General features: G+C 45.3%; 2 protein-coding genes across 2 annotated transcripts in view; one reads left to right on the top strand and one right to left on the bottom strand.

Annotated features, from left to right (window-relative positions):
• clstn2a (calsyntenin 2a) overlaps window positions 1–8,478 on the top strand; it is a 165,767-nt gene extending 157,289 nt beyond the window's left edge. Inside the window, exons 12-18 of the mRNA XM_074650901.1 lie at window positions 226–374; window positions 3,248–3,453; window positions 3,682–3,849; window positions 4,119–4,264; window positions 4,494–4,614; window positions 5,072–5,262; window positions 5,421–8,478. Coding sequence (XP_074507002.1) covers window positions 226–374; window positions 3,248–3,453; window positions 3,682–3,849; window positions 4,119–4,264; window positions 4,494–4,614; window positions 5,072–5,262; window positions 5,421–5,645 — 1,206 coding nt within the window. The 3' untranslated portion in view covers window positions 5,646–8,478. The remainder of the gene's footprint in view (window positions 1–225; window positions 375–3,247; window positions 3,454–3,681; window positions 3,850–4,118; window positions 4,265–4,493; window positions 4,615–5,071; window positions 5,263–5,420) is intronic.
• rbp2b (retinol binding protein 2b, cellular) overlaps window positions 1–15,494 on the bottom strand; it is a 232,898-nt gene that overhangs the window by 185,364 nt on the left and 32,040 nt on the right. The gene's annotated exons all lie outside the window — the stretch shown is intronic.

The following is a 15,494-nucleotide window of genomic DNA, read 5'->3' as shown; positions in this document are numbered from 1 at the left end:
TCTTTGGTTGATGGTAACTGCTACCACCTTAGCGGTACTTTAGAAGAAGTAAGACACTGTGTCCTGTACAGGATAGCAGCACAGGATGCTACTCTATAACACACATCCTTATATATTAAAACATGTTGATGTAAACGTATTTCCTCATCAAGACACAGATAAGTCATTGAGCTACAACATAAACACAGCTGTTTCAACTGGAAGTTTCTTTGTTTGTGTGTCCAGTTCCATTTTAACCCCGCCCAGTCTGTGCTGGTGGTGGAAGGAGAGGATCTGGACAGCATCAACACAGCCATGACCAAGGTCTCCTACATCAACTCTCGCCAGTTCCCTACGCCAGGCCTCCGGCGGCTGCACATCACCACCACAGTACAGTAAGCGCACATATACTCGGAGGATGCATCTTCACTCACGCTTTGACTTTTTTAACATTCAGCTTTACATCCACTTAGTTTCACGTTTTCACATTCGCTGTAGGAGCTGCCCAGTTCAGTCACTGTCACTGAGCTGTGAGTTTAAGGCCTTGTTTAAGAGCACATCTAAAACCTGTCTCTTTGCTGTTTACCATCTCAGAAGGTTTTTACATTTTCTGTTTCTATAAATCAGATTCAGAGTCATTGAAGTTTACTCTCAAAGTGAACTAGCCACTCAAGTGAGAAGCCATCTGAAGGGACCAGTTTGTTGCCATGACACTCCTGTTACCATCATAGATACGTTATGGAATAGTAGACTTCCATGTTCAAACTGACTAACTAATGGTCGTGTCTAGAAGGTAACCCGCGAGCTGAGGGAACTCTCACGAGATGGTTAAGGTTAGGCATTGATATAGAATAGTTAAGGTTAGGAAAGGTTGTCGGACAGCGAGTCTTTAATTTCCGATCAGATTTAGCTTTTTGAGGGTTACCTTCTAGACACGACCCTAACTAATAACTACTACTACTACTAGTTTCATCCAAATTGATGAAAAGTACAGCTAAATGAAAAAACAACAACAACCAAATTGTATTGTATTGTATTAGTCATTGTATTTACAACTTAGCCACTGGAAATAGCAGAAAACCCATTCAACCTTGAAATAAATATCCTTGTGAAGTACAGAACTGCTGCTAGTGACCACTAAGTTATTTTGCAGGTGTTCTATTTGAAGAAGCTATCCAGTTGTTGAATAAAGTGTGAGGTCTATAACTATCCCCCGAACACTAATGTGAAATGATGCATACATAATACATAAGACAAGCTACAAACAGCCAGAGGAGTGGTGGTTAAAGAATTAAATGAAGGCTCTGTCAGATGTGGTGTGTCTGTCTTTGTCTTTAAGCCACAGAACTCCTGGTGAGATGGAAAAGGATGGATCATTAGTGTAAAAACAATTAAACCACTAAACAGACCAGCTGGCCATTAAGGACATTAAGCCTTCGGGTGAACGCAAAGACCATCTTGTCCTCGCTTTTTGTTTCTTTCTTTTTATATTCCTTCTTTCGTTCATTTTCTGTCTGTTTTTCCTCTATGTGTCTTTCTGTGATTCCATCTCTGGATTTAATTTGATTTGAATTGACTCTGTCCACTCCCAAGGATGGTGGGGTCAGTCGGTCTGTTTGTCCAACCTTTGTCCAAAGCACATTATCTATCTAGCCACATCGTTATGAAATCAAATTACAAACAGTTTGGTCCACGACAACGTATCATGAACATTTCTGGCTTTCCTTGATATTTACATTTTCTTCAATGCCGTCAAATTTCTACTTACGCACACAAAATGTGATAGACAGGTAATAATTGAATGACCCCTTAACCTGCTTCTGCTAGCATAACTGGAATTATTTCCACCATTGCATAATCAGAAACACATGATACTGTTTATACTGTAAATCATAAAACAACACAATACCTAGTGTACCATGCAACACACTTGATGGCATCTGTATGTGATGGAGTATGTGTGTTTGCTTCTCCTCACTCTTAAAGTATTTGTTCATCCTCACACAGCTCGTATGCCCATGTGTGCCAGTTTGCCTGTGTTTAGTTGTATGCTGCATGGGAGCCCTTGTTCATGTGTCTGTTCCATCTCCACACAGCCATTCAGCAGCCTGTTCATTTGTTGAGCAGCAAACGCAGACGGGTCAAATCAGCTTAGATGTGTGCCGGTCGATAAAGTGAGGCGAGCACTCAGGGAGCAGCAATACAGGCTGTCTAACTCTGAACAACACTTCACAGCTCCCCTCGAGATAAAGACAGACAGATCCGCCTTTACACTCAGCGTCTGTGACTGAGGCAAAAACAATAATACGTAGTCCCATTACACATTGTTGATATTTTTTAAATTCTTCCTGAAGATGTTGTGTTGTTTGAAGGCTGTGTTTCTTGTCCTGACAAGCAGCAGGACCGGTTCAATGATAATTGCCGTTTCAGTATTCACAGAGTCAGTGGATTTAGCATTTCAAACAAGCCTGGCTGAGCCCAAGACCTTAAAAGCTAACATATGTCTTTGTATAATGTGCTTATTTTCAAATGGGTTATTTTTCCTTTTGGAGATTTATTTCTGTATGGGCGAAAGAAGAGGTCAGGGCTAATTGCACTCACTTCAAACTTTTAAGTCATGCTTCATTTCATTTACACATTTTATCTTTGTAATTTAACAGTGTAACTATGTTTTACTAGTCCCCTGTGGAGGGGATGCTTCAGTTTAAATTGGACTTTTCATACTTTAGTAATTGTATGAAAAACGTTTGGTATTTTGTATTTTCATTCATATATTTTGAGGTCAGAGGTCAAGGGACCCCTTTAAAAATAGCCATGTCAGTTTTTTCTCGCCAAACTAAGTTTGGAGTATCATTTAACCTCCTTTGCGACAAGCTAGAATAACATGGTTGGTACCAATGGGTTCCTTAGGTTTTTGTAGTTTCATATGATGCCAGTATCTTAACTGTAGTTTTAGAACTGAGCCTGCTACAATCTCCGGATTATAGATTGCGTTAATGCATTAAAGAAATTAGTGGCGTTAAAACTAATTTGCATTAACGCGTTATTATCACGTTACCTTTGACAGCCCTAATAAAAACACAATGATTCTTATTTTCAGGTGTTTATACACTAAAGAAAACATACCTATTAATATTATATTCCATCTCTGCCAATAGATCCCCCTGAATGTTACAAACTGTTCCTTTAAATCAAGCGAAATAAGCAGTGAAGCATGTAACACCAGTGCTGTCCCGCCCTGTAACCTCTCTCTCTTCATCTGTGTCAGGTGTTTCGGCGAGGACACGTGTCTCTCCATCCCAGACATCAAGTCAGTGGTTATGGTCCTGCCGCCCAGTGAACCGAGAATCACCATCGCAGGATCTAATCGGCTCGTCAGGCCTGCCGGTGACCTGCGGGGCCCGCTGGGTGTGGCACCCTTCAAAGAGCTTCACATCACCAGCACAGTAATGAAGGGAGACAGCTTCGGTGGATGTGAGTGGAGAGGCTGCCTGCGTTGTTAAGATGCTCACATTTCATACCAGCCTCGTAGTAATATTTCATTTGATGTTAGAGAAAATGTGTTTTTAAGGTAGGAATTTTCTTCCGAGTGAGAAGTTTTTCTACAAACTTTTTTGCTTTTATGTGCACTGGATGTTTATCATTTTAAATCTATTTGCACACATAACACATTTTTTTGTAATTTCGTGTGCATGCATACAGCCCGCAGACCAGGTGTGATGGAGGTGATGCATAACCTGGACTACTGTGATGTGCTGGTAATTGGGGAAGAACTGAATCCTGAGAGAGAGAGTATGGAGATTCATCACAGTGCCTTGTTGGGAAAACACCTGGATGCCACCAACTCCACCTCTGGAATATCAATATATGGTAGGCAGGGCTAACAATCCGACAAGAGGGATGACGTGTGGCACTAATGCTCTGTGGTGGGAAGACATCATAAAATGCATCACCTTGAAGAATATGTCTAAAAATGGCTTGCCCTTTATACAGCAATAAGATGAACATCCACTCTCTATAGAATAAGACAGCTGTAAAGGTCCCTGAAATCTCCTGTCATAACATATTACAGTTACAAACTGATACACAGTGCTACAGGACATATTTTAGTATAACATGTTTTTCCTTCCTGTTCCAAGGCGTGGACTCCATGGCCCACTATGAGCAGACACTGAGACAGGTACGCTACAAGAACTGGCGACCTGCCACTCTGAGTGAGCGAAAGTTCAGACTCACCTGCTCTGAACTCAACGGGCGTTACACCAGCAATGAGTTCAATTTGGAGGTCAGTTTGATGACTTTCAATCGCTATATTTCAACTCTTTTTCACTCTTCATGTCCGGAACTGTTTATCGAGTCGCTGTCATTTATCTTTTCCTTGCTCCCTTTCTCCATTTGCTTTTAATCTTTCCCATGCTCAGTTACTTTCATACCACATCGTCTTGCATCACAAATGATGTTCCACCTTCTTTTTTCCTGAGGATAATGGTCTTTGTCCCGCCTCTGTACTGTAGGTCAATGTTCTTCACCACTCAGCACCTGTGGAACATGTCAATCATATGGCTGCCCAACCTCAGTACATGAGACCCGTCCATCACCCACTCATGATACACACTCTCAACTCACACATGCCAGGTAAGCCATGTAAGGTAATTTAATTCCTGGCAACATACAACAAATGTTCTCAGACAGAGAGAAAAGGGTTATAACATAAATAAAAGAGGAAAATTTAATTTTTTTAAAAAACCCATTGTGTTTGGACCACTAGGAAGAGCATGTGTATTTCAGTTTATATATATAAGTTTATATATATAATATATATATATATAATATATATAACATTTAAAAACCCTCACAGGTAATGCATTTAGCATAAAAAACATGCTCAAATCATAACTAATTATGATACCAGTATCTTCACACCAGCTTATAAAACTGAGCCCACTACAACCTCTGAAAGATCATTATTGAAAGTTGCGTTAATGTGTTAAAGAAATTATTGATGTTAAACAAATTTGCGTTAATTATCGTGTTAACTTTGACAGCCCTAAATATAATATAATATAATATCATATCTCTACTTCTCCTCCAGGAGCAGCACCTCCAGCAGCCACAGTAGTTATTGTGGTCTGTATCGCTGCCCTGGTGGTGATTGTGGTGATCGGCGTGTACAGGATCCACGCCACACATCAGGAAGGGTCCAGAGAAGACGAGGACGAGGTCAAAGACACCGAGGAAGACTGGGACAACTCTGCACTCACCATCACTGTCAACCCCATGGAGGTTGGATGACATTTTAATTTCTGTTTTTGTGTCTTTATTCCTTCAGTATTCTTAATCTAAAGACTCGGAAGATCTTACAAATAGCTCTATTACATTTGTTGCCGTTGTAAACTGGATCTGTGGTGACCTTTTACTAAAAATCACGCTTTGTTTTCCAGAACATAGGAGGAGCTCAGGCGCGTGGTGAGGAGGTAAAAGAAGAAGAACATGAGGAGGAGGAGGAAGAAGAGGAGGACGAGGAACAGGTGGGAGGAATGACAAGTGCCGAGTCAGACAACAGTGATGAAGACGAAGAGGGCGGAGAAGAAGAAGAGAGAGGAGAGGTGAAAGAGAGGAAGCAGAAGGGAAAACTAGAGTGGGACAGTTCCTCCGTGACATACTGACCACACATACACACACATACACCTGCACATATAAACACTCTACATATTCGTCTCTCTCTCTTTGATTCGATCCCTCTCTATATCAACCACACACACACACACACACACACACACACACACACATCATGCATACATTCCTTCACGCTCACTACCGGTAGGGCCTACACACACACACACACACACACATCATGCATACATTCCTTCACGCTCACTACCGGTAGGGCCTACACACACACACACACACACACACACTCATGCTCACAGAAACAAAATCTCTGATAAAATTATTTACAATCAGTTGCTGGAAAAAAACACTTTGAATCTTCCCACGTTGTCATTTTTAATGACACATCTCCCTCTGCTGGACAAAGTCAGAACTACAGAATCAGCTGCAGTCCCACAGTGCTGGAAAACCTCGTCTGTACGTACATTATTATTCACATCACACTCAATGAAGCAAAATATATGATGAATATCAAACAAGCACAGTCTTCTCGTTATATGTGCAGAATTAGCTGAAGTTTTGCCGATCAAATTAAATCTAAACTCTTGAATATAGTGACACAAATTCTCACCATTTCTTACATTAACACAAAGATGATGTGGGCTTTTATCCCAACATTTAATGTGTGCAATTACACGTGTCCTCAGATTACTTTTATATTGTTTATGTTTTAAACAGATTGTCTGCAAGATGGTGAGATATTATCAGATTTATCAGTGAGATGCATCCATATACATATACATTAGTTAATGTATCCATAAAGTTTTTAAAATATAATTCCTTTGGCCTATATAGTAGGTACTGTATAACATAGCTGTATCGTCACTCAGTGTATGTCCTCATATTTAACTCAAACCTCTCTGTCTGTGTGATCAGTTTCTCTAAGTACACCACAGTGCTGCGGCTCTGTGGCCTGAACACTAAAGAGACACATCTATTACCATAATCATTCCACATCTGTCCTGATTTATATACAAAGCAGGATTATTAACTGTTTGATATCGGCCACCTTTAGTTTCTCAAAAGTATTTTAAAGCTAAAAATCCTCACTGCTCCGTCAGCTAATGAGCTGTTGGAAAAAGTTGATTGTAGTTTAAATACTCTTAGAAACAAAAGAGCTGTTTGTTAACATCTGTCTGTGTACCAAGTCTATCCATACTGTGGCCTATTGTAGCTTTTACTGTTTAGGATTAGATCAGATGTCTTTCTTTTTTTTTTTGCAGATGAAATGATACAAAGATGTTACTGTATGCTACCGTCTTTGTTTTTAATTCCATAGTAAAGGGAGCCCTCTATGCAATTATGGGCCCAGTATAAAGGACCAGTACACAGGAACAGGGGTACTCCAGCGATTTAGTGCTGCACTTCCATAATGACGGGAAAAAAAAGTCAAATTTGCAACAGAGGCAGAAATATCCTGATTTCAGTGCCTAGTTATGGGTGAATCTCCAAAAATACTGGATACTACAATTCCCATAATGCAACTCAGTAGCATCTTTTCTTAGACAAGCCTGGTAAATGCACAGGGGCTGGCTTCTCAAAGATGGACTTTGACTGTGGCTTAGATCAAACTGACATTGACACAGCGGCCCATGCACGGTTCAGGTCCAACCCGTCCCCTCTCTGTCCCCCTTTCATAACTATCACTGTCACGATCAAAATAAAATCAAAAAGTCAAAATAATAATCTTAAATACATAAATAATAGTTTCTGCGGCCTCTAAAAACTCTTTCCCTTCTGATTGCTCGCACCACAACATTGTTAGCAAACAACAAATTATGAGGCGTGTTTTCTTTTTTCGTCGCTTGGTGCCGCTGATTAGCAGGTGTCGAGGCTAGTCACCATGGAAACATGGCTCCGAGGTAGCCCGGGGATAGGGTGGCTACCTTTTTAGGGTAAATTTACTCTGTGTTTATTTTTGTGAAAGTGTCGGTCTTGCATTAGACTAATCTTTGAGCCAAATACAGACTGGACTAACACTATAGACCACCTCTCTAAAAATATCTTTGTGAAACCCGCCCCCAGGTCTTTTTGAACTCCACACTTCCTGTTTGTAAAGCAGGATTTCTGATTTCTAACTTCTGTTCCAAGCAATGATAACCCCGATTCCATCCTCAAGGTTATTCTCTCAGACTTGACAGACGATATTGTGTTTTCATTGACAGAGTAGTGCTCCTTTTTTAACTTGATGTGTTAAATTGGTGGAGTGCCCCTTTACAGTCAGGTGAAGAGCAAAATGCTGGAGAAAAGATGCAGAGTGATGGTTTATTTTACTGGTGTCATCAAGTCGCCACTCCTGCATAACTTCAAACTTCAAAACTTCATTGATATTAATTCCATTTTGTACCATCGTTACTGTAGATTAAGTAAAGTTGCTCAAAGTTTAATTCCATGAGTTTTTCTACATTCAAGTGATCTAAAAGTAGGCCTCACTCCTTTGGCATTCCCATTTCTACTCAGAGAAATCACCTGTTCATGTCCACACAGAGTATCAGTGACTATTACTCCCTCTGAGCTCTTTAGCTGATACGTCTCCTGTTCACCCGTCCCTCCCTCTGTTGGCCTTTAAGCACCTGTGATTGTGATGTCATCATTGTGAAACAACTGCCTTGTTTCCCTCGTCCCCCTTTGTCATATTGTGCTTCTGAAAGATTAAAGAGAAAAAGATTCTTTTACATATAAAAACAAACCCTGTAAAAATGTTCAAGACAGTTATTTTATATATCCGTTTCTTTTTCTTTTTGTAAACAAAATGGTTGGGATTTCTCTCTCTTTAGTGATCCCACTGCTTTCTGTATATTGACCAATAAAGACTTGTTTTAGACTCTACACCGCTCTCCTCATGGTTATGCACTAGACTACACTTACATAACGATTAAGCTGTCATGTAATAGATGTTAGAAAGCTGCCTGAATTCATCACGTGTTGCAGCAATCTGACATCAGTGTTTGATTTCTTTACGTTTCTGGTCAAAAAAGGCCTGATAGGTAATGAGTTTTCTACGAATGCGTACTCAAACATTACCTTGTCAAAGCTGTTGTGCAATTGAACATCAGGCAATGCTGCATAATAGCATTTGGCCTCAATTCATAACGATAGTTACGTATGTAACTACGGTTCTATGAGTTCTGGATGACTGCCAGAGGCAGTGTTTAACACTGGATGTTATCCATCTCGCGCACGCGCAGGTCGAGTATTTAATATCAACAAAGTCACATGTGACCTGGGATGACGTAGTTTATATAAGCCCACGTCATCATCAGATATGTCCCTCCAGAATCTTCTCGCCAAGATTCCGAGTGACAGCCAACTCTGGCAGTCATCCAGAACTCATAGAACCATAGTTACATACGTAACTATCGTTCTATTTCGTTCTTCCTGACTGCCAGAGGCAGTGTTTAACACTGGATGACTACTACCAACGTAGTCACGAGGAAAACCCACCTCACCGGGAACGGCCTGTGGATTCCTGAAAGACCACCGATGCTTTTGCATGGGGAGCAGCAACATTGACCCTGTAAAAACGGGCAAAGGTGCATGGAGTAGCCCAGCTGGCCGCAGCGCAGATATCACTTAGGGGGATCCCCCGTAGCGCTGCCCAGGAAGTGGAGACACTCCTGGTGGAGTGGCCTCTGATATTAAGAGGTAAAGGCAGTCCTTTTGACCTGTATGCTTCCTCAATGGCCTGAACAATCCACCTGGAAAGCCTCTGCTTGGACAGGGTGTGCCCTTTCCTATGGCCCCCATAGCAGACAAACAGACTATCAGAGCGGCGAAAGCTCGCAGTCACCTGTATATAATGCCTTAAGGCCCTCACTGGGCAGAGCAGTTCCGCTGACTTAGCATCTTCCCCCTGTAGGCATGAAGGGTCATAAGCTGCCAGCTCAATGACCTGATTAGAGTGGGTCGGAGCCAACCTCTTCGGGAAAAATGATGGGTTAGGCCAAAGTGCTACCCCTGTGCCATCTGAGTTCCAGCGGATACACGTTTCACTCACTGACAAGGCGTGAAGTTCACTCACACGTTTTGCTGATGCCATCGCCAAAAGAAAAGCAACCTTTACTGAAGACCACTCCAGCCCCGACTGCTCCAGAGGCTCGAAGGGGGGGGGAGACAAAGGGCTTCTAGCACCAGATGCAGTTCCCACGAGGGAACCTTGACAGCCTGCGGGGGGTTCCGCCGCTGGGCTCCTTTAAGAAATCGGGTCACCAGAGTGTGAGACCCCACGGTCTGGTTATCCACTCTGACATGCCCGGCTGAAATAGCAGCTACATAAACCTTCAAGGTAGAAGGAGAGAGTTTCTTCTCCAGCAAAGACTGCAAAAACTCAGTATTATTGGCACAGAGGCACTCTGAGGTACCTCCTCATGCACTTTACACCACTCTGAGAATATTTTCCACCTGTTGGCATACAGTGCCCTGGTGGAGGGTGCTCTTGAGTCAGAAATGGTTTGAATTACCGCCCGGTCACCTACCCTTAGGAGTGGGTCCGGCTCCTCAGGGGCCATACCCAAAGCTGTAGGCGATCCGGGTTCGGATGCCAGATGCGGCCCCCCAGTTGTGAGAGCAAGTCTTGCCTGTTGGGCAGGCACCATGGAACTCCGTCCAGAAGCCTGTGCATCCCCGGAAACCAGGGTCTCCCCGGCCAGTTTGGGGCGACCAACAGGAGTCTGTTGTTGCCGTGCTGTATTCTGTGTAGCGTTACTGCTATCAGTGGGAATGGTGGGAAGGCATAGAGGAGGCAATCTGGCCCTGGGTGTGCCAGGGCATCCTGTCCCAACGGGCTTGCTGTCTCCGTCAGGGAGAACCAAAGAGGGCAGTGCGTTGAGGCTTCTGAGGCAAACAGGTCCACCTCTGCTGCGCCATATTTGCGCCATATCTCCTCTACCACCTCTGGGTGGAGCCTCCACTCCCCCGCAGGGGGTTTCTGGCGGGAGAGAAAGTCTGCCACCACATTCTGTGGCCCTGGCAGATACATGGCCCTGAGGCTGGAAAAACAAGGGAAAGCCCATACCAGAAGTCTCCGTGCCACCTGTAGCAACGGGGTTGATCTGGTGCCCCCTTGCCGGTTCACATGGTAGACAGCTGACTTGTTGTCGGACCGTACAATAACATGCCTGCCTCTCAAATGTGGTAGGAATTTGCGAAGTGCCAAATATATAGCACGGAGCTCGAGCCCATTTATGTGCTCCGCCGCTTCCTGTGCTGTCCAGAGCCCCCTTATCGCTCTGTGCTGCCATACTGCCCCCCAGCCGGAGGGCGAAGCATCGGTCACCACCACCTCGCGACGTGAGGGAATCGAACCCAATGAGATGCCCCTGGCCAGATATGCCCCGGCTCACCATGGCCGCAAAGCAAGGAGGCATCGGCAGGACACCCTGACTCTCTTGGATCTGTGGGACTTTGGATCTAATTGGAGACCATTGATCCCAATTTGGAATGGCCGTAAGTACAGGAGGCCCAGTGGCACTACTGATGTTACTGACGTCAACATACCTAACAGCCTGAGAAACAGGCTGTACCTCAACCTCCTGTTCTTCCGGAACCGGAGGAGGAGCTGGAGTATGGCGTTTACTCGTCTTTGGGAAGGCCAGCATATGGCGGGAGTCCAGAGTTAAACCAATGAACACTACCCTTTGGCTGGGTATGAGACAACTCTTGGCATGGTTGACGGTAAGGCCCAACCTCGTCATGTGATGCAGAAGGGACGCAGTGTCCCGTTCTGCCTGTTCCCTGGTCAGAGCACAAATTAGCCAATCGTCCAGGTATGGGAGGATAAGCATCCCCCTGGCTTGCATCGGGGCGAGTGCCGCCCTCATGCACCTTGTGAAGACCCGTGGGGCAAGGGAAAGACCAAATGGGAGCACCTTGAATTGGAAGGCCTTGCCTTCGAATGCGAAGCGCAGGTACTGCCTGTGAGGTAGTGCTATTGGGACGTGAAAGTATGCGTCCTTTAAATCGATGGATGTGAACCAACTGTGCCGTGTCACGTTTTGGAGCACATCTGCTGTACTCAGCATGTGGAAGGGCAACACCTTTAGAAATGTGTTCAGCCCTCGTAAGTCCAGTATAGGGCGAAACCCACCCTCTCTCTGGCTACTTCTTGTCTGAGTGCCTGGGACTTTGTGGGATCTCTGACCGTGGTCAGTCTGATCCCACTGAAAACTGGGGACCGGCGTCGGAATTGGAGATTGTACCCTTGGGAAAGCGTAGCCACCACCCAAGGGTCTGAAGTGCTGCTTTCCCAGCAGCTGAGTTGCTGCTGGGAGAAGCGTCCGACTGCCGGCCCCGGGGCATCAGGATCTTCCCCTCTGGCCCTTTGGGTACCTGGGGGGGGGGGGCGATACCCTGACCCCCGACCCCTTCTCGCTTGAGGCACCGGCCGTGCCGGAGCCTGCGAGGTCCTCGGGTACGTATCAGGACGAGCTGGAAGCCGAGGGCGACTGGTACCACCACCCTGTGGGGGCCGCTGTCGCCATAAAGGCGTAGGTTCCCGGAAGCTAGCAAACTGCTGCCGAGTCTGGTTCGCCTGGATTCCACGCTCCAAGGCCTGCTGTGCTGCTGGGCCAAACAGCTCCCCCGGAATCACGGGGAGAGTGCGGAGGGCTCTCCGGCCCGGCTCCGAAAGCGGAGATTGGGCCAGCCATACCTGCCAGCGAGTCAGCGTAAGGGTCGACATTAGTCTGCCAAGCTCCCTTGTGATAAGACCGAACGCCTGCAGGGATGCATCACTGAGGCTCTGGACGGAAGCATCCACGCCAGCAGTTTGCAGGGACTGGGACAAGGATAGTATCAGATGGGAAAGAGAGTTTCCAAGACGGCCCATGCGTGCCGCTGTTTCATAAGCCTTGACTAGAAAGTCGTCTGTGATGCGACACTGGGGCCTGGGACAGCGAGCATCAGGCCTTAAGACCTCATTTGGAGACACAATAAGGGCGCAATAGATGGCTCCACTGCTGGCATCATACCCAGTCCGTAAGTGTCAGCTTTCTGCATTGAAGCTAAGGCCCTGCCGCCTCAATGTATGGCTGGGAGGGTGGAACAGAGAAACCCGCCAGGGGCGGGGCCCACCTAAAAAATGCACTGGATGAGGTGCCCGCAGTCGGGGCCTCATCCACGCCTAAGCGTGCCAGAGCCATACGGACCACTGGCTTAACTGTCGCTGGAGCAGACTCTGAGCCTGCCCTGGACCCACTTCCTGACTGCTGGGAACAGGTGTCAGAAGCGTGGGAGGAGGCTACTAGCTCTCCCTGTCCAGGCCGGTCCTCACAGAACTGGCTACAGGAAGCCCTCGTAGACAGGGCATCCTCATCCCATCTCGGTGGGGTAGGCTGGGTTGCGTTCACCCTGCCTGGCTGAAGGTTAAGGAGCAGCGCTTTAATCTCAGCAAACTCTGATGTTAGCGTGTCGACCTTAGTTGCCAAACAGTCCACTTTCCGTGCCTTTTTTGTAGGTGGGGCCCCCTCAGGTGGGGCGCGTCTCCGCCCACTCCGTGAAGGTACACCCGATAGGGGCAACTGGCACTCGAGCTGCTCTTCTAGCTCAGCTAATCGAGCTATCTTCAGCTCCCGTGGCATAAAACTACAATTCATGCACTGACTGTCGGACAGCCCCTCCCTCAGGTGTACAACACCGAGGCATGTGGGGCATTCATCATGGCCATCAGTAGCTAGCAGTGGAGCCATGCAGGCACGGCAAACATGCTCACCTAACATGGTGCTGCTGATATTTATAATAATTCGTAGTATGAATTTTATACTTTTATATTTAATTAAATAATGTATTTATCTTACTTATATAATGTGTTTACTTTGTTATGCAACTCATTGGTTACACTGGAGTGAAAGCACTCTCTAGTAACAGAGAGAAAAAATTACATCAAGTTGCTTAACAGGAAACTGTCTCAGTAACTAGACACTAGCTTTGAACTAAGACTGTTATTATACAGAAGACAGGGAAGATAATAACTTCCCCTTTAACAGCAGCCACAAAATAAGTTAACCCACAAGCGAAATCACTTACTGGGGAGCGGTCGCTCTATCTATCAACAAAGGAGATGTCTGCTTTAACGAGCGAAATCACTCGCTGCTGAGCAACACACACTGTAAAAGGAAATGAATTAGCCGACAACAGCCCAACGGGCTCGTTGTCCGACGGAGGCTCGCCGATACTGTAGCGCAAACACTTAGCTCGGCGGCCATAAACAATAAAGGAGACCGAAAACAGACTCCTATCAACAAACGTAACTTAAACTCTAACGACGGGAGGATATACTCACCTTGTGATCCTAGCTCACCTGTCGTTAGCCTCGCTGAATTGTACCGGCGAAAACACCGGTGTTACAGCGTCTAAAGTGTTAGAGTGTAGCCGTGATTAACTAATCGCAGCCCTTGGAGGACGAAACCGTAGCTCCAACCATGCGGTTACAGGGCTTCCAGCGAAAAGTCAACGGCTTATCTCTTTTACTCAACCTGCATTCGCGGATTACCTGCCGCGAGAAGATTTAAGGGACATATCTGATGATGACGTGGGCTTATATAAACTACGTCATCCCAGGTCACATGTGACTTTGTTGATATTAAATACTCGACCTGCGCGTGCGCGAGATGGATAACATCCAGTGTTAAACACTGCCTCTGGCAGTCAGGAAGAACGAAATAGAACCTTTATTAGAGCTGCAAAAACCAATTTGCACATTCTGCAAAGTTCCCCCTGTTCTGGCCTCTAAAGGTCCTTCACATGAAAAAATCACTCTGTCGTAGAATTGCTGCACAGTAAGAGCTTAATCCGTACAAAACTGAAGCGTAAAAACATCTTTTTGTGGTTTTATTTCTTTTCGTCACCGTGGGGTCACTGCTAACCCGCCAATAAAATCACAAATTCCCATTTTTACACTTCAGTTTTTGTTCGGATTAAACGAACGTGCTAAGAATCGAACTCTAGAGATGCTAGAAGTCGGATTTTGTTAACTTTGGACGGAACCAGGCTAACTGTTTCCAGTCTTTGTGCTAAGCTAAGCTAACCGTCAGATAGCTTTTTGCAAGAGTGATCAACCAAAGTGCTTACACTTGTCAACCTTCACACACACAGTCATACACTGTTGTGCCATGCAAGGTGCCACCTGCTCATCAGGATCTAATCTAAATACTCATTTACACACCGATGGCACAGTCTTCTGGAGCAATTTGGGGTTAAGTATCTTGCTCAAGGTCACTTCGACACCTGGACTGGAGGGGCCCAGGATCAAACTAGCGACCTTCCGATTGGTGGACGACCCGCTCTACCTCTGAGCCACAGCTGCCCCTTGAAGAAGGACGAAAGCAAATAAGCATGTTTCCAAAAACTACTACTTTAAATGTCACGGGCCAAAAAGGTTTGGGAACGGTTGTGTTAGAATATATATTAATTCTCTTAAAATAAAGTTAATAATTTTAGCTGAAAAACACAAAATACGAAAAAGTTACACAATGGTTAAACTTATGAATGAATGTGTTTTTATCAATTAGTGAAAGACTGAATCAAGGACTCAGACATTCACACCGGTAGATCCAACAGGGTCCAACTCCAAATTGTGGAGTATTACTGATCCCACAAGTTGTAAATATGAAATTGATGAATGAAAGAATCTACTGCAACTAGTGCAACGGTCCCTCAGATCCACCTCGGCTGGTTTACTCTCCACCCCCACGTCCAAACTCCGCAGCTTTGGGGACAGAGCATTCTCCAGGGCAGCTCCCAAGCTCTGGAACTCACTCCCCAATCTCATCAGAGACTCCGATTCCCTCACCACATTCCAGTCCCGCCTTAAAACACATCTTTTCTCATCTGCTTACCCGTAGCCCCCT

Source organism: Sebastes fasciatus, chromosome 11, assembly GCF_043250625.1.
Source record: "Sebastes fasciatus isolate fSebFas1 chromosome 11, fSebFas1.pri, whole genome shotgun sequence".
Taxonomy (NCBI): domain Eukaryota; kingdom Metazoa; phylum Chordata; class Actinopteri; order Perciformes; family Sebastidae; genus Sebastes; species Sebastes fasciatus.
Note: the sequence above shows the minus strand (reverse complement) of the source record. Positions and strands in the feature narration are given on the sequence as shown.